Source organism: Nematolebias whitei, chromosome 11, assembly GCF_014905685.2.
Source record: "Nematolebias whitei isolate Nwh7 chromosome 11, NemWhi1, whole genome shotgun sequence".
Classification (NCBI taxonomy): Eukaryota; Metazoa; Chordata; class Actinopteri; order Cyprinodontiformes; family Rivulidae; genus Nematolebias; species Nematolebias whitei.
In genome coordinates this window covers 32223205-32245895 of record NC_056508.1, presented here as the reverse complement: position 1 = coordinate 32245895, position 22691 = coordinate 32223205, and the positions used below count along the sequence as shown (strand labels likewise).

Genomic DNA, 22691 nt, shown 5'->3' with positions numbered 1-22691 from the left:
TTCAGTCGATGGATATTTGCCACCTTTTTTTCCTTTCCTTTATTTGTCGAAGCTGCTTTGGCTTTGTGTCTTTGTCTCAAAGCGCTCAGAGGGGGACTGTGAAGAAGCCAAAAAGACCTACGATTAAAATATGTGCACAGGACAGGCAAAATGACAGCAACAATCATTTTACTGAAGTCTCTTGACTGCAAAACCAACCAAAGTTAAACATTAAACCCAGTGCTTTTATTTTTCTTAAATCTGTGCCATTCTAACCAAAACATTTACTGTAACAAACTTAAAAGGACACGCCTGTGCCAAAATTATACTTTCATAGTTTTCAGTGATACTGACCTACTGAGGGTAGTTAGACATCATATTTGAAGGGGGTTGTGTCTGATGTAACGAGATTACATTATAAAAAAGAAAATTGTTAAAGACTACAGATTGCAGTTGTCGCCATACTTTTTGTTTTGTGTCTTTAATGGCGTCACTTGTGATGCAGCGCTCTCTGGGTTGGGTGTGGGAGAGGGGTCTGGATGAGGATCTTCAGGTGGTTCTACTGGATCTAGCTGCCTAAAAACAAAACACGTTGATGCTAAAATAAGAAGAGTACCGCATACGGCACATTATGCACCCGGTGACAAACGATTATACAGCAATCTATAGCGATGGCCCAGACAAGCACCTTGTAAAACCCTTGACCTTGATCTTAGAGCTAGGCTGATGAAAAGCTTATGCAACGATACAAACGTGTATCAAGTTTTGTTAAATTTTCTTGACCGGATCAGAAGGTTTGGGCAAGAAGAGAAAGTTTACAGATGTGCAGACAGATGTTGACTTCATGATAATCCGCCTTTGACGGGCGTATAAATATAAAACCATACAGTGAAGATTCAACGCATAACTCTGTTGACCTGTCATCTGTTGAGTTGCTGTCTTCTTTAGACACAAAGGAGCAGCTGGAGTCCATACTCAGGGATGGAGACCGGCACTGGGAGGAAGGCTTCTTGGAAGAGGAGGAGGAGGCCCGCTTCTTTGACTCATGCTTTTTCTTCTCCTGCAAATAAAAAAAAACAGGATGCTGTTCATGGTGATGTGAAAATAAAGGAGTTCACCAAAGACATCTCTTCACCTGAGTCTGGCTGGAAATAATTGATGCACTGATTCTTCGACGTAAGGTGCTCTGAAAGACAAACAAACACCTGATTAGAAAGAACTTATGAAGAACATATATTTGAGTTTTGCAAAACTAAATTCCACGCACTTGATTAGAGCCTTTCTTCTTCTCACTTTCCTCTGGGTCTGCAGAAAGATATCCAGCTTCAGTTATATTTCACAAACAGCTGAAGAACAATGCAGGACAGACTGAAGCATGGAACGGACAAGGTACCGGGATGGATGTTTCTGCTGGAGATCATCTGCTGCTGCAGCAACATCTTTTTGGTTTCTTCCAGCTCCGCTTTATTCCTGTCGTGACGCTTCCTCAGACTCTCCACGTGAGCCACCATGAGCTCCACCGTCCGACTCACTCGGGCCTCCTGTTCATGTCAGAACAATTACAAGACGGTTTTAGTACAAGTGGTACAAAGAGATCCAAGTCATTTGTGTGGATAAAACCCAAAACGCCTTGTTGCACCTGATGAACAGCACCGAGCACCTCCGCTGTGTTGGAGATGCGCTCAACTGTCCCTCCAAGGATGTCCAGAGACAACTCCAGCTTTTGCAGGACGTTACTGCGCTGACTGTCCAAACACAGGCCCTTCAGGGTCTGCAAACACACACAAACACACTTCTTAAAGAGCTCCAAGGGGAAGTTTCTAGACTAATCTTAAAATTGGCAAACAGTTATTAATAATTACAAATCAAAACGTTAAAGCGTTTTATCAGAATGGAAAAAATAAACTGAGATAGTCTAGTTACATTAATGATCAGGAGCTTTGAGAAGGCACTTAAACCCAAGTTATGTTTTCTCCATCATTTCTCCAAGATTCTTGTAATGCTCCTTTACTTCATTTAGATAAATATGTGCACGGGCGTAGATTTTAGGAATAATATAAAACAGTGTTCAAAATGACCAGAAAGAAAGCTGCTGCTGTCATTCTGCAGCAACAGAAAGGCAAAAAGAATTCAAAAACCTCCAAAACCATAAAAACATATCCCCTGTTCTGATGAGACAGTGACAATTTCCAACAGTTCATAGGAGTCAAGCCCAGGGGCGCCCCCAAAGGGGAGACGAGGGACTCAATGTGCACCCCTTTAAAAATACTGGCCCCCACTGACAGACCGAATAGTCCTATCCTCCTGAGTCCAAAGCTTTTGTTTGGTGCATATTTTTATTGTCTTAGTTATCTGGAATTAGTTGGACCCAGCGACAGGAGAAAGATGGACAAAATAGCTCCGCCTTCTTTGGATGTTGATAATTAAAGCCACAAAATCCCCCTTTTATTTTTGCAGGTTGTATTTTTGGAACCAGAGTCTGTTCAGTCCTGCCTCCTCCCCCTGCACACATTAAAGCATGGAATAACTAATTGCTAATTACAGCTCAGCAAACTTCCAGAAGCTCTGTAAGAACTGTGTAAATCAACAAGAGTTAGTGCCTAAAAAAATTTAAAAAAATCATTTGAGGTGCATTTTTATTTGATTTGTTTGTTTGTTCAAGTGGAGGGAGGAACCTACAGGTCCTGTTTCAACTTCCTTGTTCCTAACTGGTGTCTAAATTTCCTTAATGGTTGATGGAATGACTTTGTGAACATAAAAGTCAAACATATCTCCTCCTTTGGTCAGGTATTATACGAGTGGGGTATCTGGTGACAGGCAGGGCGTACGTTGATGGACTGGACTTCTTCGAAGCCTGAACTACTTGATCTTCCCAGACCAATGTTGTGCAACCATTAATGGGTGGTACCGGCAATGTCACCTCAAGATTATCAGCGACCCTCATCTGGCCACCCCTTTGAAAAGCTTCTGCTTTCAAAACAAAATGGTAAGTATCATAAGTACCAGCTCATTAAAACAGAGCGGTCCGTCCTCGCGTGTCATACCTCCAGGGTCTCCCGGCCTCGGGTCAGCTCCAGCTGGATGTTTTCCTCAGCCAGGTTGCGGGCGTGCTCCTCTGCCTGCAGCCTCTGCTTCAGGGTGTACTGATCACAGCGAAAGGCCAGGGTGATCTGTGAGAAGGCCTTCTGGAAGCAAGAACACGTGTCTACACCCAGATGTTGACTCGGAGTTTATCATTCAAGTCATTTTTATTAAACAGTCCAACTAAAGATTCTTAATACTGCGTGTACTGGATGAAGTCAAATTTAACAGACTAGAAAAAGAAAATTATTAGTTAAGCAGTAATGAACACATGAAAAACTTACCTCCAAGTCATGTTCTGACAAATCCACACTGTCAACAAACAAGTTGTTTCAAATTTTCGATGTTCATACAAAATATCTTATATTTATATATATTTAATGCTGAGCATGATGTGCTGCACCTGTTGAGGCCCACACGCTCTATGATGGACAGCTCGCTCCAGTTTGTGACAGGCAGCTCCTCCTGAATGGTTTCTATTAAAACACGTGAATCCAGTTAGATTTTAGATGCTGATGTGGCTTTTTATGACAGTTTGTTCTGTTTTTACCTCCCTCGCTGTCTTCACTGTCCTGCATGGTGGGTAAGTTCAGCTGCTTGGTCGTGCGTCAGGATGGAAATCCCTCAGAAGCAACGTAGGGGCATTACATATAAACATGGGAACAGGTGAGGCAGCGGGTAGATTATTTGACTCACCTCTGTGCTCATCACAGCGTCATTCAGTGAGCGTATCCATCCAGAATAATCCATTTCATTCAAATTATTACATTTCTCAGGTTCTCTTTCTTCACAGTGAGATTTTCATTTAGGTTTAAATAAAATATTCCCACAAGTTTGGTTTTGGTTCACTCTTCCCTCGGCCTCTCTCCTGAGAATAGATAATCTCATTAAGAGATCCAGTCAAACCAGAGTGGAACCCAAAAGGCTCATGGGAAGTTGTGTTTTATCTACTAATGGAACCACATTGTTACCTGTCTGCCCTGCAAAATCCAGCAAACCAAACTACAGGGTTAGATTATTTTGAACTTCATCTTCTCATAAACAGGACAAAGCAGCAATGTTTGTCTTGTTACTGAAATATTTAATGAACCACTGGATAAAATTTAGTAAGTTATTAGACGAATCGCTCCAGCCGATCAACTTTTGGACCCCAATCCAAGATGGTCGCCACAGACAAGGGACCTTAGAGAACATGAAGCTACAAAATAAATCAATTTAATAACTGTGGTGCCAAAACTTGATGTGGTTGTAGCTGAGTCTGTCACAGTTTATGATCCAACTCTGCTTAATTCTTTTTAGCATCAACTGTTGGGAGTCAACCTAATTTGCAGATTATCTCATGAGCCACTTAAATTTTGACTAATGGGGTTTAATTCAAGATGGCCACCAGTTATAAACATTAGCAAACACTGAATGAGCTAGAACTCACGTTTTAGAGCTAAAATTTAATGTGGTCATCATTTAATACATAATCTGATCTCAACATCTGGCAACGTTGTGAAAAAGCATTTTACAGTATTTTCAAGGTTTAACAAAAACATCTAAAATGTAATTGTTCAACTTTGTCCAAAACTCAAACATGAAAGCTGACTTGTGATAAACATTACTTCAGGGAAGATTAAGCTCTTATTTATCCAAACATCCAATTCAGCGAGGAACATTTAGATCAAATTAAGATTTAATTTATTTTTTAAAAATTAAGTTAAAAGGCCAGAAAGCGGAAGAGGAATATTGATTTTTAAGGGGTCAAAGCAACCACTGAAACCAACAACTCCTGGAGTAAAAAAAATTCTGAGGTTTTAGTTTGAATTAATTTTTCATTCAACCCTTTTAATACTTTCATGTTTTGTTTTTTAAGATCGAACATCTAAAAAATTTCCTTCAGGAACATTTAAGGTTTACACTTTTAAACATACTAAATTTAATTGATTAAAAAAAAAAAAAAAAATCTACATCAGTTTTAGGAGGAAGTTAAAATAATTTTAATACGCTTAATATTTAGTTGCATTAGCAGAATCAAGAAAACAACCAGGACAGACACGATTTGAAAAGTCTGATTTTCTCATCCATCAGTCTGCCCATGGGGTACATCAGGCCTCAGCATACACAACGGTGTGCGTTATCCAGAATCTGTGACCAAACGAAGCTTCTTTTGAAGCCTTGGAACACTGATCCAAAAAAAAATAAAAAAAAAATAAAAAATTGAAGCAACGTGACAAACGATCCAGAGAAATCAATTTAGGAGCTTCTCTTCTTTTATTAACAAAAACACATTTAATAGAGGCGTTGGGGTTTGCCCATGGTGCTCTTGATGTAGAGGGCACGCACGTTCTGCCAGTTCTTCTTCAGAAGAGACACCAGGAAGTTGACAGACAAGTGGATGTTGTAAACAAGTTCATCCTCGGTCATCTTCACGTGTCCGACAGCCACGGCCAGACAGAGCACCTACAACAAAAACAGCACGAGTTCTTAACAAACAAAAAAAAAGTACACAACATAAGAAGAACATTTTAATGACCAAACTAACCTTTTTCATCTGGAACTTGATTGTGGATTTGACTTCATCCACCTTTGTGTTCATGTTCTCGTTGTGGGTGAGCAGGGAGGGGAACTTGCCAGCCTTGTTCAGTCCAGGGCCCAGGATACGGGGGATCTGCTTGATCAGAGACTCTGAGGCCAGGAAGGCATCGTACTTCTTGGCTGGAAGAACAAAAACCGTTAAGTTGGAGATGCCTCGTTTTCTCGTTAGCGCCGATCTCATTCGCCTCGCAGGTTGAATTTCTTACCGAGCTTCTTGACCAACTTCTTGTTCTTGTTGAGCTTCTTCAGAGCCTCGATGTCCATGTGAGGAATCTCAGCAGCTTTGGCCTCATCGCAATGTTGCTGGTCTCCCAGAACACACACGGAGAACTTGGGCCTGGGGAGAGTCTTCAGCCTGCATTAAAAAAAAAAAAAAAAAAAAAAAAAAGTTGGCCACTTTTTAAACTCGAGCATTTGTCTGCATAAACAAAAAAAAAGCACAAGGTTGTATTAATATGCATACCTTGACAGAAACAATTTTGAACATTGCACCGCTTTAAAACTAATGCTTAATATGTCCTGGTGTTCTGCTTAATATACAAAAAGATGCCACTTCCAGATGAACCCTCTGATTTTAATGTGTAAGAGAAGATTCTTACCCATACCACCACAGCGGTCGGCGTCCAGCGGACCTCTTTGTTAAAGTAAAATTGGTCGGCTTGTGGACATGAGCCCAGCAGCTCAGTCACACAAAGCCTCCCCTCATGTTTTAAGACCCAGGGTAGGGGTCCGCCTGCTTTGCCATCACCAGCCGAAGCCGAGTGGGTTCAGTCAGACTACCCAGAATACTTTTCCTTGTCCGTTTCCATTCTGCCAGGACTAAGGTTTTCGTCTTTCTTTCTAAATACATGGACAATTAAATTCTCGGCCAGGGCTGGAAACAAGCAAGGAAAAGGTTGGGTGAAACAGTGAAATGTCGAACCTGACGGTGCCGGAGAAACGCTTGTCCTTCTGGGGATCATAGTTTTTAAGGCTGATCTGCAGCTCCACAGTCTCCACAAACCTATTAACAAGCAACACCATTATTACAGATTTAACATCCAGAGAACTTAAGTCAGGTTCAACTCTTTGTTTGTACTCACTTCCTTGGCTTGGCCACAGAGCCCTGCAGGACCTCCCTCACGGCTTCATACAGCGTATCCCTGGAAACCTTGCTGTACAATAAAATAATAAATATAGTTAATACTACTAAAGTTAACCTACGACACAGAAACGTCCCTTAAAACAAGTCTTGATAGCTGCTATATGATTACGTAGTAAAGCTCAGTTTAACACGTTACACCATGTAAAATTCACTTTAATGTAATCTAGCATCTATATTATAACTATAAAGAAGACGACTGATAAATTAAATAGGTTTTAAAACTATGGATGGGAACGGATTACATTTAGAAAAGGTAGCGCCGGTTCCTCCGCGACAAGCTAATCTAAACCGGTCCCATGCTAAACAGCTAACTTCAACTATCTCCTCAAAAGCAAATAAATGACAAAACCCTTACAACAATGTCAGACTAAGTGTTCATAAGACAGCTGTACATGAGCGTGAACATGTCAAAAGTCGGTGTTTTAACAGAGTTATTCAGTAAATTGGGTCCAACCTCATTTTAGCTGTTCGTCCGCGCCGTCGTGCTACGCTGAAAAGGACGTACAGCCGGAAGTTACGCCAAATAAAGGCGTGCTACGTCATTCAATTTTTTTTAAATATCTTTATTTACACAAGGGTGTTTACAGTGGTTTTCGTCAGATGAAAATGAGTACTGGTATTTTAATCCCTTACTGTAGCAGTTGTGTTAAATTATCTGGACAGTGCAAGAATATTAATCTTATATATAACGTACAAAGTTTTAAATCATCTTAATTTCCTTTGCACTTTGCTTTTAAGGAGCTATTGTCATATTTAAAAATGGTCTTGAGATTTGTATTTTCTCAAGTTCTTTTAAAGTTTTTCTTAGGACTTTGGCTGATTTTAACTCATTTTCTCTGCATTATTTGTACCTGACTTGACTACACCAACACAATGTGTTTAAAAAGAATGGGGACAAGTTGACAAGAAAAAGTGAAAAAAGTATTCAGCTTTAAAAAAAAAATTGAGTTAATGACTGACGTCTGAAAGTAAGCTATTTGTAAAGTTAAAAAATGTAGCAAACACCTGTTTGAGAAACACATGATTCTTTTAGTTGATTTTTTTTAAATTAGTCAAACGTCGTAAAAATTAGAAACGAAGTATTGAGCAAGACCACTTTACAGGGAATTTTAGCTAAAGACATAATATCACACACATAAACAATGTGTATATATTATTTTAATGAGGAATGACTCTTTATGAATGTGTAGAAAGTTTAGTTTTATTATTGCCCTTTGTTTAAATAAACAAATACAAGGACTAGGCTTGTAAATTAATCTTTGGTAAGGTGCTTTAGCCTTGGTTAGTCAAATTAAACCGTGGCATTGTTTTAATATGCAACCTTGTTTTGTGTGCAGTCCTTGTAAAATACATTTAAAGTAAACAGGAGGTAAAACTTTTTAAATGACTTCAATATTTATCACATTATTCATGTAAAACTGGCTTCTGCAAATTTTCCATACTGATGCTCTAAAACAGTGAAGTAAAAAAAAAGACTACCATAGATTCTCCTCAGAATCATAATGGAGTACTGTAATAGTACATAAATAATACTGTAATAAAATGATCATACTTTAAAGATTTATCATGTTAGTTACCTCCAGTTATCTTCACAAATTTCACAGTACAAAAAAATCAAGTACAAAAATCTGAGGCTCAGCATTTCTGTTGAAAATCTTCTGCAGTTGCACAGACTATGCCATTTATTGCAAACCTATTCAAGTAAATAAAGAAGTCTATGGAATCTGAACCCCAATAAACAATATAAAAATATATATTTATATATATTACCATCTTTGTGTGGCACATCCAGAGCATCACATAATAAATATGACAGCAAATAACTTTCAAGTGAATGACTTTAAGCAGTGCACAGATTATACTAAAAACAGAAACATGCCCTGTTCGACAAGTTGGATGACTTTATTTTCAGTAAGATTATTGACACTCAGTAAATTAAAATATCATGTATGTAAGATCCTTTTTAAAGCAGCTTGAAGTGACTTCTTTAGGAACGTCTCGTTTACATCTAGGCAGCTTGTCAGGGAGTGTTTGTGCGCAGCAGTAATCTGGAGAAAAAAAATTGTTTATTCATAAATGGAATCATAAATTCTATTTTCATTACTTATCTACTGTGTTGGACGTCACTTTACCGACTTACATGGCTGCTGTATTTGGTGAGGACTGTCAGCATCATTTTGGCAAACTTCATAGATTTTGTGACGTGAGGACTCTGACTGACGAGCTGCTTCATGAACTGTGTGAAAACCTCTTCATTCAAGTCAGCCTAGCAGGGGAAACGGATAAAAGTGCTGTCAACTTGTTGAGTGATTGCTGTGGTTAAACATTTCACAATAATGAACTTACCTTTGAGTCTAGCAAGCTGTGGATAATGGAGAGCACAGCTTCACTCCAAGAAACTCTGAAAGTCATTCTGAGAAAGAAAGAAAACAGGTTTTGTGATTTTTTTTTGTTTGTTTCACGTTTGAAGCTTTTTTTTTTTTTTAGGTGCAAATAGAAGATAATGTACTAGTCTTACTGTAAAACTAGCAGTTTGTAGTGGGAATCCAGACAACTTTCTATGAGTCTGTTCAGTAGCTCTGCCTGCGGGAGCCCTGAAAACAAAACAAAGTCCACATTGGATCAACAAATGCTGGGGCCAAAGACTGAGCCAAAAGGTTCTTGACCTGACTTTGATTAACAGCAAAATATCAGTCCTGTTAATGTGTACTTGAACAATGACGCTAAACTCTAACCAGCTGGATCTCTGACCGACAGACGGATGCAACATAGGAGCTGCGCAGAGTTTATCGCTTACAAATTTATTTTGAAAGCTTGCGCAAGATTTATTTAAAAGCCCAGACTTGACGGTGTTCTGCAATATTTATGATTAGTTTAATTGGACACATTAAAAAAAAGTTAGTTGTTTATATTATGATGCAGCTCAGTCAGAAAGGTTTTGCTGCACATTGCCTCACCTATGGTCTTGTCTTCCAGCACTGGACAGATTACAGCATGACATATAGGTCTGGGATAGTGGCTACATAGAGATGTTGCTGCTGTCACCAGACATCTGGAAGCAGGCTCTGACAGGGACAGAACCTGCAAGTAAAAAAAATAGACTTTCAGTATCAAACACTTCAAAGAAGTTTGCATGCATCAAGTGATGTACCTTCTCCAGCAGGAGGCTCCTGCAGAGAGTTGCTGCTGTACTGTAGCTTAGGTCAGGAGACAGAGACAAAATACTGTTGCACAGTTTAGGCAAAGAGTGTTCGGGTAATTCAGGCAAATTCAGCATGCTGCATAATATCTCCACCTGAACAAGACAGGAAACATTGTGTAAAGGAAGGATACTCAATTTGGTTAATTAATATCTGGTTATATTTGTAAACAATAAGACAAAAAAGCAGGCAATACTTGGCTAGAGTCACATTCATTCAGCACTTTAAATGCATCTGTAGAGGTTTCATCCCACTGTAAAAAAATAAAAGATACAGTTGCATTAAATGTTACATTCAGCCTGTGCTGTGCACGCCAAAAGGTACACTTACCTCTTTTTGACTTTCCAGTAATTCTTTTATGTGAAGAAAAGAGGCCTGAACAAAGAAAATCAAGAAATCAAGTCTGATACAGTGATTTATCCATTTAAAACAGCATATTGTTTATTTTGCAATTTTTTTTTTTTTTTTTTTTTTTGCACGTTTACAGAGAAAGCTCCTTCTTTGTTTACCCTCAGGTTTTCAGGCAGGTTGCCCTGTGGACTGTTTGGTGCAGGACTTCCTGCGGGAGCAGCACCTTCAGATCCTTCCCATGCATCACGCTTCACATCTTTATCTTCCAACTCAACAAGCTTGTCATCCCAGATAGTCCACTTTGTCCGTTTACTCTGCTGCCTTGTTTCGTCATCATCAGCATCCTCTAAATGAACAAAGCTGACCCGCCTTTTCTTTTGTGTGCTCACCTCAGATACATCAGATATGATCTGAGATTCAGATTTGACTATTTGATCATTAAAGCACTGAGCCCACCCTCCTTTCTCACTACAACCGACCACACCATCTATCAGCCCTTTCAGTTTTTGGCTGCAATCTTTGGTGCACAGAGGCTCATCGTGATGGAGTGCCAGTTTTCTTTCCAGCTGTCTACTCAAAGCTGTCACCCAAGGGTCCACATAGGAGTCCTTACTGAGACATTTGAGCAGATGGAGAATAGCGGTCCCAGGAAGAACAGAGTGAACCAGATAGACGAAGGTCAGCAGGTTCTGTTTGAACAGTGTTGAAAACAAGCACACCATTGGTTTACTAGAAGAGATAAAGAAAATCAAAATAAATGGGTATTTATTAGTGTAGGTTTAAAATAAAAAATAATTTTACTGTCTGTAAATGTTCATTACTTTAATATTAAAATTTAAGCATGTTGCAGGTTTAAGCTTTTTATTCAGTATTTTTTTTTTTACTTTTGTGCAAGTTGCTCTTAATTTATATAGGCTAAAAATAATGGCAGTGATGAGTAAATACTGCAGTCAAACTCTGCGTTATTTTTAAAAGTTTGAGATTAAAACAATTAAAATTAATTACTGACAGCAAAACATCTAAGAAACAGCTTATACAAGACACAGTTTATTACTAAACGGCTCTATTAGGAACTAAATGCAAACTATAACCACTAATAACGATGAACAGTATTCACACGTGACTAGAAACCGAGCAGTCGAGCCAAGGTGAGCATGAGCCGTCTCCATAGCAACAGCCAGGCGTCAATCAATGCGCCATTAAAGACATAAAAACAGACAGTAAACTCAAAACCGCTACAAAAAACAGAACTGTTAGTAGCCAGAGTTGTGTACTTACATGACGAGTGGTTCATTTTCTGCCTCTGGACGAGTTACTTCGTCCTGACACAGAGTTTGTAAGAGATTAACCAGCGACAGCTCGGGGTTCGCCCGCTGCTGCTTGTGGAAGGCTGTAAGCGCTTTCTGGGTCCCGGAGATTCCGGACATCAGAGCCCGAACCAGCAGCCTCGACTGCCCGTCAAACCGACTCAAAAACATGCCAGAATAAACTAAAGGCTAGCACATAAGATGTTGCAGTTCCTTTCACCTCTAAGCTCCGAACGCGCCAGTTTTTACATTCTTGCACAAAGTCCTGTGAGCTGCGTGCTGCCCCCTGCCGACCAGGAGGACCCGTCAACAGTTTTTGTGGGAACCCTCTCAGCGAGGAGGTCTTTAAATATGCTGGTGAAGATTCTCAGTCATCCAGGACATGATGAATTCAAAAAGCGTTCAATACAAAAACAACTGGACTTTATTTGTAACAGATGACGTTTCGCTCCTCATCCGAGGAGCTTTCTCAATTCAAAGAGCAGAGAGTGAGAGATTCAGGTTATAAGGCTGAGTGAGATAAGACACACATGTAGATTGGCAATTCACACCTAAACAACATTAACAGTAAGAGTCTTTTGTTCCTCTAATTCACAGACGAGGCCCCTCTGTTCCCATCAGGTGTGAAAACTGGCTGGGGATCTGTTTTAAAGTTGCATTATAGGTTTTTGAAAGTGGAAATCTGAGGCCTCCTCCTCTGTTAAGAGACGGCTTTTCCCTTTTTACATAAATTGCTTCCTTCACCCCCCTCTCAAACCATCTGTGTTCTCGGTCCAAAATGTGCACATTTTGGTCCTCAAAAGAGTGTCCCTTATCTGTGAGATGGAGGTGAACAGCTGAGTCTTGTCCAGAGGAGCTGGCTCTCCTGTGTTGAGCCATGCGTCTGTGAAGAGGCTGTTTAGTTTCTCCAATGTAGAGGTCTGGACAGTCCTCGCTGCACTGGACCGCATACACTACACCACTCTGTTTGTGTATGGGTGTTTTGTCCTTAGGGTGGACCAGCCTCTGTCTGAGAGTCCTGCTGGGTTTGAAATGTACTGGGATCTTGTGTTTGTTGAAGATCCTTCTGAATTTCTCTTGATACTCCAGCAACATAAGGGATGACAATGTTTTTACGTCTGCTGTTCTCCTTTTTCTGTTTGTTGGTGTGTTTTGTAGATTTCCTCACTGACTTGACAAAAGCCCAGTTAGGATATCCACGTTTGAAGAGCTTCTTGAATGTGTTTCCGTTCCTTTTCCTTACCTTCTGTCTTCGTGGGGACGCATTCGGCCCGATGTTGTAAAGTTCTGATGACAGAGTTTGTGTTCCAGTGGATGGTGGGAGTCAAACAGAAGATACTGGTCTGTGTGGGTTGGTTTTCTGTAAACTTCAATGTTGAGGCTGTCCTCTCTCTCCATCTGAACCAAACAGTCCAAAAAAGGCAGTTTGTTGTCGTTTGCATCCTCTCGGGTGAACTTGATGTTATCGACCGAGTTAATGTGTCTGGTGAACGCTTCTATTTCCTTAGCCTGGTCTTTAAATCGAATCAGGGCCGGGGGATCTTTCTGGGTGGAGTTTGCATGTTCTCTCCATGCATGTGTGGATTTTCTCTGGGTACTCCCGCTTCCTCCCACAGACCTAAAACTTGCATGTTAGACTGATTGATAACTAAATTGTCCCTAAGTGTGAGAGTGAATGGTTGTTTGTGGCCCTGTGATGGACTGTAGACCTGCCCAGGGTGTCCATCTCCCCCATGGCAATAGCTGGATATGGGCACCACAGCACCAGTGACCCAAAAGTAGAAGTGGGTAAAGATAATGGATGGAATTTGTATTATTTCAAAGTTCATGCTCAATCATCCAGGTACAAAATGGTCAATCAGGTCATCTGGACAATTTCTTCCCACCATCACAGACATTTACACCTCTAGATGCAGGAAGAGGGCCATCTGCATCGTGAAGGACCCCGCTCACCCAGCACACACTTTTTGCCCTACTCCCCTCAGGAAGTAGGTTAAGGAGCATTAAATGTAAAACCACTAGACTGAGGAACAGCTTCTATCCTGAGGCTGTTAGACTCATGAATCTCTAACCAGAATAATCACTGTAAAAAAAAAAATCACATGTTGCCATGTTCATCTACTCACAGACTCACATTCAGCATATTGATTTTATGCTACTAGTGTTTAGCTTATTTTTAGTTGTTTTTCTTAGATCTTGTAACATTTTCTTTTACATTTTGTTGGATGTAACTGGGAGCCTGTGTACATAATTTCGTTCCACACGAGGTGCGAACAACAAAGAGACGCATTTTTTTTGTGGAAAGATGTTTCATCCTCCATCTAGAGGGCTTCATCGGTCTGAGGAGTCCCAAGTAAACGGTTTTCTCCACTAAGCAGCGCACTCCTTTAATGGAATAACCAGTTTGTTGATGATAAGATGGTTTCTCTGGCTGGGCTGCCTGCCTGTGAGAAGTTGACAAAGTGGTTCAAGACAACAAGGTTCCTGCTCGATCACATCTTCCACAAAAAAAGAAACGGTCCAGATGACCTGATTGACCATTATTGGAATTTGTATTACTACTTCAAAAACAGATGAAAAGAAGCCCTTTGGCTAATTAAAAACAAGATGATCGAGTAAACTCAAGGTAAACTTTAGTTGTATTTAAAAACAGAAAAATGTTACCAGTATACCGGTAAATAATTTTTAAGACACTCCTTTTAAGCATGTGCATAAATGATTCACCATCAATCATGATTAGCGTCTAAACTACAAGTTTCACAAAGATTAAATAATTTCCCATCCTCAATGATCAGAAGGGAATCCAAGACAAGGGTGTGAATAATCGAGTGCCATTTTGGACCCTCATCTTAAAAAACTTGGGCCACATAATGTTCAGAACCATCAAAACCAGTCTGTGTGGAATGCCTAGTTTTATGACATCAAAAAAGCTAAACCAAGGACATAAAATATAAAAACTTTAAAAGGATAACCAATTCAATTCAGTTATTTATATAGCGCCATGTCACACCAGAAGTCGTCTCGGGACACTGAACAGAACCAGCACACTGTACAGGCATGGTTTGCCAAGCAAGGACTTTAAAATTCTCTCACACACATAAAATAAAGTACAAGACACATTCAGTGAAACAAACATTTATTTTCAGTGTACAACTTTTTAATTTTTTTAAAAAATGGAATAAAATTTAACATTTCACATTCTTGCCGAAAACTAGGCCAGGTCAATCATTTGAGGGAGATTTACCTGCACTACAGATGAGCAAGAAAGGGCGCAGTACACTTTCGTTGGCGTTTTAGGCAATTAAAACCACCATCCACAAAAACACTTTAAAATTTTTCAAAATTGTCCCAGGTTACAAGAACACAAGCTCAAATTAATCACTCAAATGTGTAGACTGCACTAAGAGGAGAAAACAAGAAGCCAAGCCGTCGGGAGGGAATGTGAACCCCAATGAAAGACGAAAGTGAATGTTGAAAAGATCAGTGGAAGGAATGAATGACAGATGTTTAATCTGGGAAAGTCCGACCACAAGCTGTGGAAAGTCAGAATACACACATTTCTTCAAATTCAAGCACAAAACTTCAGATTATGTTTTCTCTCAGTGCAAGAATGGTTCACAATGTGATCAATGCAAAAACCTACATCTATTTGGAACTCTGGACCATAGGCTGATAGATGCTTCTGCTCGACAAGACTGCTCACAAATGATGTAATATACATATATAGTCATTCCAAAAGGACACGTCAAAAACACAGCCAGATCACCCAAAGCCAGTTATTTTACTTACAGCTTCAATCAGTGCTTCAGTCACTGAAAATAATACAATGGCTCAGAACTCACATTCTGTTTAGTTAAAAGTGAAAGTCCTCGTCGTCTGAATCATCACTACCAAGAAGGGTCATAGCTAGGAGAAATCCGAGTAGATCAACACCGTTTTCATATTCGTCATCGAAATAATCATCGTCGTCGTCCGAGAAATACTGTGATTAGGAGAAAAATAAAAAAAATACACCGATATGTTGAGTACTTCTGAGGTAAGAACTTTCATCCGTTTTAAAAATGACAACTCTTACCGAAAACTCAACTCGATTTGGATTTTTGACATGACGATAGAGACAGTCCGTTTTGAAGGGACAGTATCCGAATCGGTCATAGCTGCTGCATCTTTTCTCACTGGAAATAACAGTGAGGAACCAGTCAGAAGCTTAAATATACATGAAGATCTTTTCTTTTGAAACTTCACTCCATCTTGAGAACAAAAGAAAAGTACATTGTAATCGCATATTGTGATCTGTGCTTCACTACTCTTCAAAATAGGCTGACAGCTCTGTTTGTTTGTATAAACTTAAAAAAGAAGAAGAAAGAAAAAGAGATTTACTGGTCAAAGTATCCAATTTTGATTTTCAAATTTAAAATTTAAATGTCAATTAAAATCAATGGACCAAAAACTTCAAATATTGTTGAGTGTTGAATGAAACCCTAAAGGGGAATAAATAAGGTGGGCTTAAAAAAACAAAACAAAAAAAAACCTGTTAGGTCATCCAGTTACTTAATTGACTGGTTTCATTCAATCTTTATTTATACAGGTTAGTTCCATGGAGCTTGGAGGACTTAATTGACCGGTGAAATCTAACAATGCAAAATAAGGGGTCATTTCAAAACTGCCTCTTGGTAGGATCAATAGCTTCAACAGCACTGACCAAAACAAACAGATCATTTACACTGCTGTCAGTCACTGACCTGAATTTCTTCCTGAATGCAACAACTGCACTCTCCTTTGCTGGTCCTTCAACCCACACTTTGCTTGGCATGTAAAACGCAGACTTCACTCTGCACTGGGGGCATGCCCTAAAAGTTAAACCGGAGAACAGGGGTGAAAGGTTAATTTTATATGATTTGTTGACTTGACCTTTGTTTATAGCAGAAACCCACCTTACAACATCAGAGCCAATGTGTTTAGTCTTCCGCCAGGTTGAGATGCACTTTAAACAGAAGGGATGGTTGCAGTTTGGCAAAAGCCCAAATATATGCTCCTTCGCGTTTTCCTTTTCATAAACTGTTTCCATGCAGATTCCACAGATCACATCTTTACTCTGCAGGAAGGCCTCAGTTTTCTCTTCACTTTTGTTACTGGAAGCTGCTGCAGCAGCAGCTCCACCCTCCTGTGGCTCAGATTCAGTGGAACCCTTGGCATAAAAAAATAAATAAATAAACCATGGAGAATTCTAGGTTCTTCAGCCTAGTTCAGTTCATTGACCTATGACCTGTAGAGCAACCATATTTAAGACTTAAAATTAGAACCAAACCTCCTCTATCCTCGGACAGGCACTTGCTCGAGCAATTCCTGAACGCTGGCCAGACTCCGGGTTGGTTCTTTCCCCTGGGAGATATACGGTAACAAGATTGTAAGTTGTGTCAAGTCTCGACTGCAAGGGAAAAAACAAAAACCAATACACCAGTACCTGGTGACTGCTCCTTTGCATTATCATGTGGCAGGCGTCGAGCGTTGCACTGAAAACGTGAGGCGTTAACAGTCGGCTCTGATCCACTGCATTCCTGCCTGGAAGTGACAGTGTGCAGGAAAGCTGGTTCTGACCCTCTTCTGTCAGAGGGCGGGTGGACCATATGGGAAGAGACGGCAGGCACTGAACCCCTTCTACCTGAAGCAGCTGCTCCAGCATTAGGTTGAATATGGAGATACCTGGTTGTTGAAGAAAAAAAAAAAAAATTTAAATATGCAAAAACCTTACAATAAATACAATTAAAATATTTACTCTCTTTCCTCCCTTCTCTTCTTACCTGCAGCTCTCGCCATACCAACATTCACCTTTCTGAAAGTATCTGCATATTTGGGGTTGTATTATGGTCATCTCGTGTCTGTAAAAACATCTGGAACCAAATCTGCATGAGCCATTTAGGAAATGCCTGTAAAAAAAAACAAAAAAAAAAAACAAAAAAAAAACTGTATCCAAATTCTTGTCAGTTTTTAACATTCATGAATGTTTACATTTTTAAAGTAGAATAAGTCCATAGGCGTGATGAAAGTGTGACCATTTCTAAAAAGGTAACACTCCTTTACTTTACATGGGTCAGGTTTTATGTAGGGGAAAATTTGTCAAGGTTTCAACTTTGTAAATACAAGAAAAATAATAATCAAATAAATGAAAAAAATATATTAAAAAATTCTCAAAAAAAGATGGTTTGAGAGGGGGTGAAGGTAGCCATTTATGTAAAATGAGAGAAACAATCTTTAATAGAGGTCTCAGATTTTAACTTTCAAAAACTTATAATGCAGCTCTGATACCCAGCCATTTTCACACCTATTGGGAATTTTATTTCATTTCAGAAAGCAGTCTGCTCCTCAAATAGTGTTAAATTATTATTTTTATATACATTTGAATTCAACCCTTATTTATACAGGTTAATCCCACTGAGCCTCTGGGACTCTTCTACAAGAGAGACCTGAAAATGTTCCTGCTCAGTACCCTGAGATGACTTCTGTTGCGACTTGGCGCTATATAAATGAATTTTCATCCACGTCACCAGAGTGGCTCCTCTGTATCTCAGACTAACAAAGATGAACTCCTATTGTGAGGAGGGATCGGACAATCTGTATTTAGCTTAGCTCAGCTTTAGAGCTTGTACCCCACAGAAAGTTCCTTGGATGAGAAGTGAAACGGCTTTGTTTACAAGTCCAGTTGTTTTTGTCTTGAACTTTTTTTTAATTCATTCAACCTTTATTTAAGCAGGTAAGTTAGTCTCATCGAGCCACGAGGACTCATTTACAAGAGAGACCTGGATTTTAACAAAGTGATGACAACAGTGAGACATTCACAAATGATTCATATAAATGTTTTTTTTATTATTATTTACAATTGAAAACAAAATGATAATTAAAAAGGAGAAAGAAACATGGCAACAACAACAAAAAAAAAAAAACGGTAGAAAAATCTAACAAGGTTATTATGTCAAAGCCTTTGGACAGATTCTTTGTTGAAATGTTTCATTTTTTTACACAAGACTTCACATGATCTAGATATTCACATGTAAAAGGAGGACCATCATCCTATATGGTTGTTTAAAATGACAAAAAAAGAAGCAAGTACTGGTCTGTGTGGTGAACCAGACCGATGGTCGATGTACATCTCTTTTAAACCACATATTGAAACCTTGAACTGGAAATAAAACTGGGTTTCTTTTTCAGAAACAGATCTTGCTTAACACTGAATGCCAGAAATCGCCTTGTAGCCACCATCTTCCCACCGACCAGTGACTATGGTGACATTTACATGAATGTCCCTGCCAGCTCCTTGCAGATGTTGAATGCCGTAACTGGTTGTAACTTCCGTACCCATCACGGCATTCGCTACTCATTGGTCAGTCGGTCGTCATCATCTACACGTAGGCTCTCACTGGTTCAGTTTCATCTATAAACCCCTCCTTGGTCGAGAAGGGGGTCTCTGCAGACCAAAAGTGGGCGTTTCTGGCGAATAGGCGTTTACGGGCGGCGAACACTGATTGGCTAACAGTATTTAATAGGCGTTTGTCGGCGGCGAACACTGATTGGCTGTGGGTAACCCTCAAAGTCACTAGGATTTTTGATGAGGTAACGTTTCTTTGCGATGTTTGACAAATAAATATGATTTATTGTACTTATAAAGCATGTTATGTTTTCACTTATGCATTTTATTGAAGTACGTTTATTGTAGGTCACGACAGTTTCGACCGTTCTCTCGTTGTTGTTGTAACGCACTGAGGTAAAGTGAACCTCCACAGCAGCTCTCACTGTGCACGTTTACAACAACTGGGTGTTGCTTTTCAAAATAAAAGCTGAAAATAAAAGTTCTTAATACTTGAAAAATAAATATTTAAAAGCTGAGTATAACTGAAAAATATGAAAAACAAATAAATAAAAGTTATTAGCTGAAAAATAAATAAATAAAAGCTGTTAATTATATCTATGTCTTTCTGCCATGTCAGGGACCACTCTCACTTCAGACTGACTCTAGAAGACCCCAAGATGTTGCTCAACAATGTTGACCAACATCTGATGTTGACTTTCAAAATAAATCACCTCCAAAGTTTAACATAGTTCATAGTAATAGTCAAAAGTTGCTGATCTTGTTGCAACATGAGTTAACACGAACATGAGTGTAAATTGTCAATGATTCAATAATGAGTAATAACTTATTCAATAAAAAGTCTGTAATTTGTCAATAATAGTCAATAATTCATTCAAGAATAGATTATGTGTGTTTGGTATGGCTCAGTGGCTAAAATGGGTTGGATGTTAGCGAAATTACTTAATTTTCAATTACCTGAATGTACAAATTCCTTCATTTATAGTTAAACTTTAGGAAATCAACTTTTTTTTCCTTGTGAAAAAAATATCAAAATTAACTTTAAAATCCAATCCAGGATTAAGTAACAACTAGCAACACCCTAACTGTACTATGTTCTGTGTTTCCAACAGATGCTACAATGACTTTTAAAAATGGATGTCCCAATAAACACAATAAAAAAAATTCAATGATGCATCAAATGTTGTCTGAGTATGTTTTAAGGTAATAACAAATGTGAAATCTGGAAAACAAAGAGAATTCCTGAATCTGTCTTGTGTGCTTTGATGTGTACATAAGTTTATTGGAGGTCCTGAAACAACTTTTCTGAGAACACAAAGATTTTTATTTTACCTTTGGCCAAGATGTCAGTTTGAAATCAGGCTGCATACTGCAAAACCAAGAGCTTTTTTAAGACGGTCTTCATTTGTATTGTTTTGTCAACTAAGCTAAATGTAATTTCTAAAATATGGATAAATCTGATCTCATCATGCAGCATAAGCAACTGGGTATAGGTGTGAGGGCCAAAAGTCTGGGTATGTACTGACTCCTAAATGTGCTTGTTTTCTACTGAAACATGGAGTAGGGTTGACCTTTAAAATGTGAGACAGCTGAGGAAGTTAACCAGTAAACAGAAATACCTGCTCCAGTTGCAGAAATCTGACAGAAACTGAGAATCACTCATCTGTAGTGACTGCAGGTTGAACAAGACAATGTGAAGTTAAAGGAAACATCCTTTGTCCCAAGGCCAGTTTAAGTATCATTAATATTTTTCTTTCTTTATGAATCGATTGTAACTTTGTTCACATTTTTCAACAACCAAAATGGAATTTGTTTTTTAATGTTATGGCTAGGTATTAAAAAAAACCCCTAACATTTAGCTCTCCCCACTACCCAGTTATGTTGCTCTTATTTTGAAATGTAACCGGAAGTTCTGTGTTAAGAGAGTCGAAAAAAGAAGTTATGGAGACGCCGCGGCAGTATACTGGAGCGATGTCGAACCGAGACGCCGCTAATGTCGAACCGGTTAACACCATAGACATAATATGCCTGTGGTTAACACAGTCTGCCAATAACGCCTTGTTTTTAGACATCATGTGTCTGTGGTTACAGCATTTTATCGTTCAGCCTTTTTTTTTCTATCGTTCAGCCTTTTTTTTTCTATCGTCCAATCAGATGTGGCCGTCCAGACACGCCCATTTTTCTATCGTCCAATCAGATGTGGCCGTCCAGACACGCCCATTTTTCTATCGTCCAATCAGATCCGGCCGGCCAGAAACGCCCATTTTCCTATCGTCCAATCAGATATGACCGCCCAGATACACCCACTTTCCTATAGTCCAATCAGATATGAGCGCCCAGATACGCCTTCCGAATTTGCCTGCAGAGACCCCTTCTTGCCTTGGTCTGCTACCTTCTTATATCTCCTCCCATATGTCACACTGTCAGTGCAGTTACAGCGTGCGCTCTCAGGCCATCATTACCCAAGCATTTTTCTACTCGGACCTGAAACACCTTGCAACAGGAAATGAAGTTGTCCACCATGATCTCTTTAAAAGGAGTTTCAAACAGTTGATAATGGCAATAGAAAAATCAAAGCAAATATGTTCTTGTTTTTAGTATTTCACCGTTTTACGGCACCCTGATTTATTGTTTTATACACTACTCTTAACAGCATTTTTAACGTCATTGTTAACTGTTATTTTAGTCTGTACTTTATATGTTCTGTCTGGAACAAGTCCCTCTTGTAAATGGTCCTCGTGGCTTAACGAGGCTTGCCTAAGTAAAGGTTGAATAAAAAAAAATTAAAAAAAAAGTGGAGAAACGTTTCAACGAAGAATCCGTCCAGATGACCTGACTTAACCTTGTTAGCCCTTTTACTAATTTGAATCGTCACTTTTTAAGTTTTGATTCGCCATGTTAGCCTTCTTACAAACAGCCGATTTAAAGTTGTTTTGGTTTTCTTGTGAAGGGTAGGCCTGGTTGTTTAGCAAAATGGTGCTAAAATGCTATTCAGGCGGCGGTTGGTCGGTCGACCGTTTAGTAAAATTCTAAAATGTGCTAAAAATCTAGTTAGCAGCATCGTATTCAGTTTACCTTAACCTAATGACAAGGTTTTACTTGCTACCAGCCCTCGTTGTCCTTTTATTCAACCTTAGTTTATCACGTGGTTCCCAGCGTGCTCAACGAACACCAGCTCAAAATGTTATCATTTACTTCAGCCTTTTCATCGTCGTAATGCTCGAATTCAAAAGTAGCACGTAGTCGCTTAACTGTGCGTTACTTATCAACATGTTGCCCGCTGTTTGCTAGTTTTCTTACCTACAAATAGTCCCACTGCGAGCCGAGTCCATCCTCTCTGTTTTGAACGAGCCGCCGCGGAAAATCTCAGTGCTAACTAAATAGCCAACAGCTGTAGCCATCAAGTAATTACCATGGCGACTGACCAATAGAAATAGAGATAGGACGTTCCTGCGTCGGGAACGCGAGGCTATTGGTCGTTGGGTGCGTCAGTCAGACCGCAACGTGATGACGACACATACGCCTGACCAACCGCAAACCGATACGAATTTCAAAATGAGGAAAAACAAAAACAAAAAAAATCGACACGCACGTGACAAAATGAGAAAAAAATAAAAACACCGTCATTAATTCTAGTTTATAAATCACTAAACCAGAACTGACGATGGGTTACATGTTACAATAAA

General features: G+C 39.3%; 3 protein-coding genes across 3 annotated transcripts; all 3 read right to left on the bottom strand.

Annotated features, from left to right (window-relative positions):
* Nucleotides 1-5297: 5297 nt before the first annotated feature.
* Nucleotides 5298-7299, bottom strand: rpl10a (ribosomal protein L10a). The gene is made up of 6 exons (XM_037684199.1): nucleotides 7239-7299; nucleotides 6723-6794; nucleotides 6563-6643; nucleotides 5847-5995; nucleotides 5588-5760; nucleotides 5298-5505 (listed from the first exon to the last, which is right to left on the bottom strand). The coding sequence occupies exons 1-6, from the start codon at nucleotides 7241-7243 to the stop codon at nucleotides 5335-5337; spliced, it is 651 nt and encodes a 216-aa protein (XP_037540127.1). The 5' UTR covers nucleotides 7244-7299; the 3' UTR covers nucleotides 5298-5334.
* A 1428-nt stretch (nucleotides 7300-8727) lies between these two features.
* fance (FA complementation group E) lies at nucleotides 8728-11813 on the bottom strand. Its single transcript, XM_037684198.1, has 10 exons — nucleotides 11614-11813; nucleotides 10494-11064; nucleotides 10315-10359; nucleotides 10181-10237; nucleotides 9936-10079; nucleotides 9742-9865; nucleotides 9303-9378; nucleotides 9131-9197; nucleotides 8925-9050; nucleotides 8728-8832 (listed from the first exon to the last, which is right to left on the bottom strand). The coding sequence occupies exons 1-10, from the start codon at nucleotides 11811-11813 to the stop codon at nucleotides 8728-8730; spliced, it is 1515 nt and encodes a 504-aa protein (XP_037540126.1).
* Nucleotides 11814-15332: 3519 nt separating this feature from the next.
* mkrn4 (makorin, ring finger protein, 4) lies at nucleotides 15333-22373 on the bottom strand. The gene is made up of 8 exons (XM_037684197.1): nucleotides 22306-22373; nucleotides 17444-17569; nucleotides 17107-17345; nucleotides 16951-17024; nucleotides 16577-16830; nucleotides 16385-16492; nucleotides 15718-15817; nucleotides 15333-15624 (listed from the first exon to the last, which is right to left on the bottom strand). Exons 1-8 carry the CDS (start codon nucleotides 22335-22337, stop codon nucleotides 15496-15498), a joined length of 1062 nt encoding a protein of 353 aa, XP_037540125.1. The 5' UTR covers nucleotides 22338-22373; the 3' UTR covers nucleotides 15333-15495.
* Nucleotides 22374-22691: the final 318 nt, after the last annotated feature.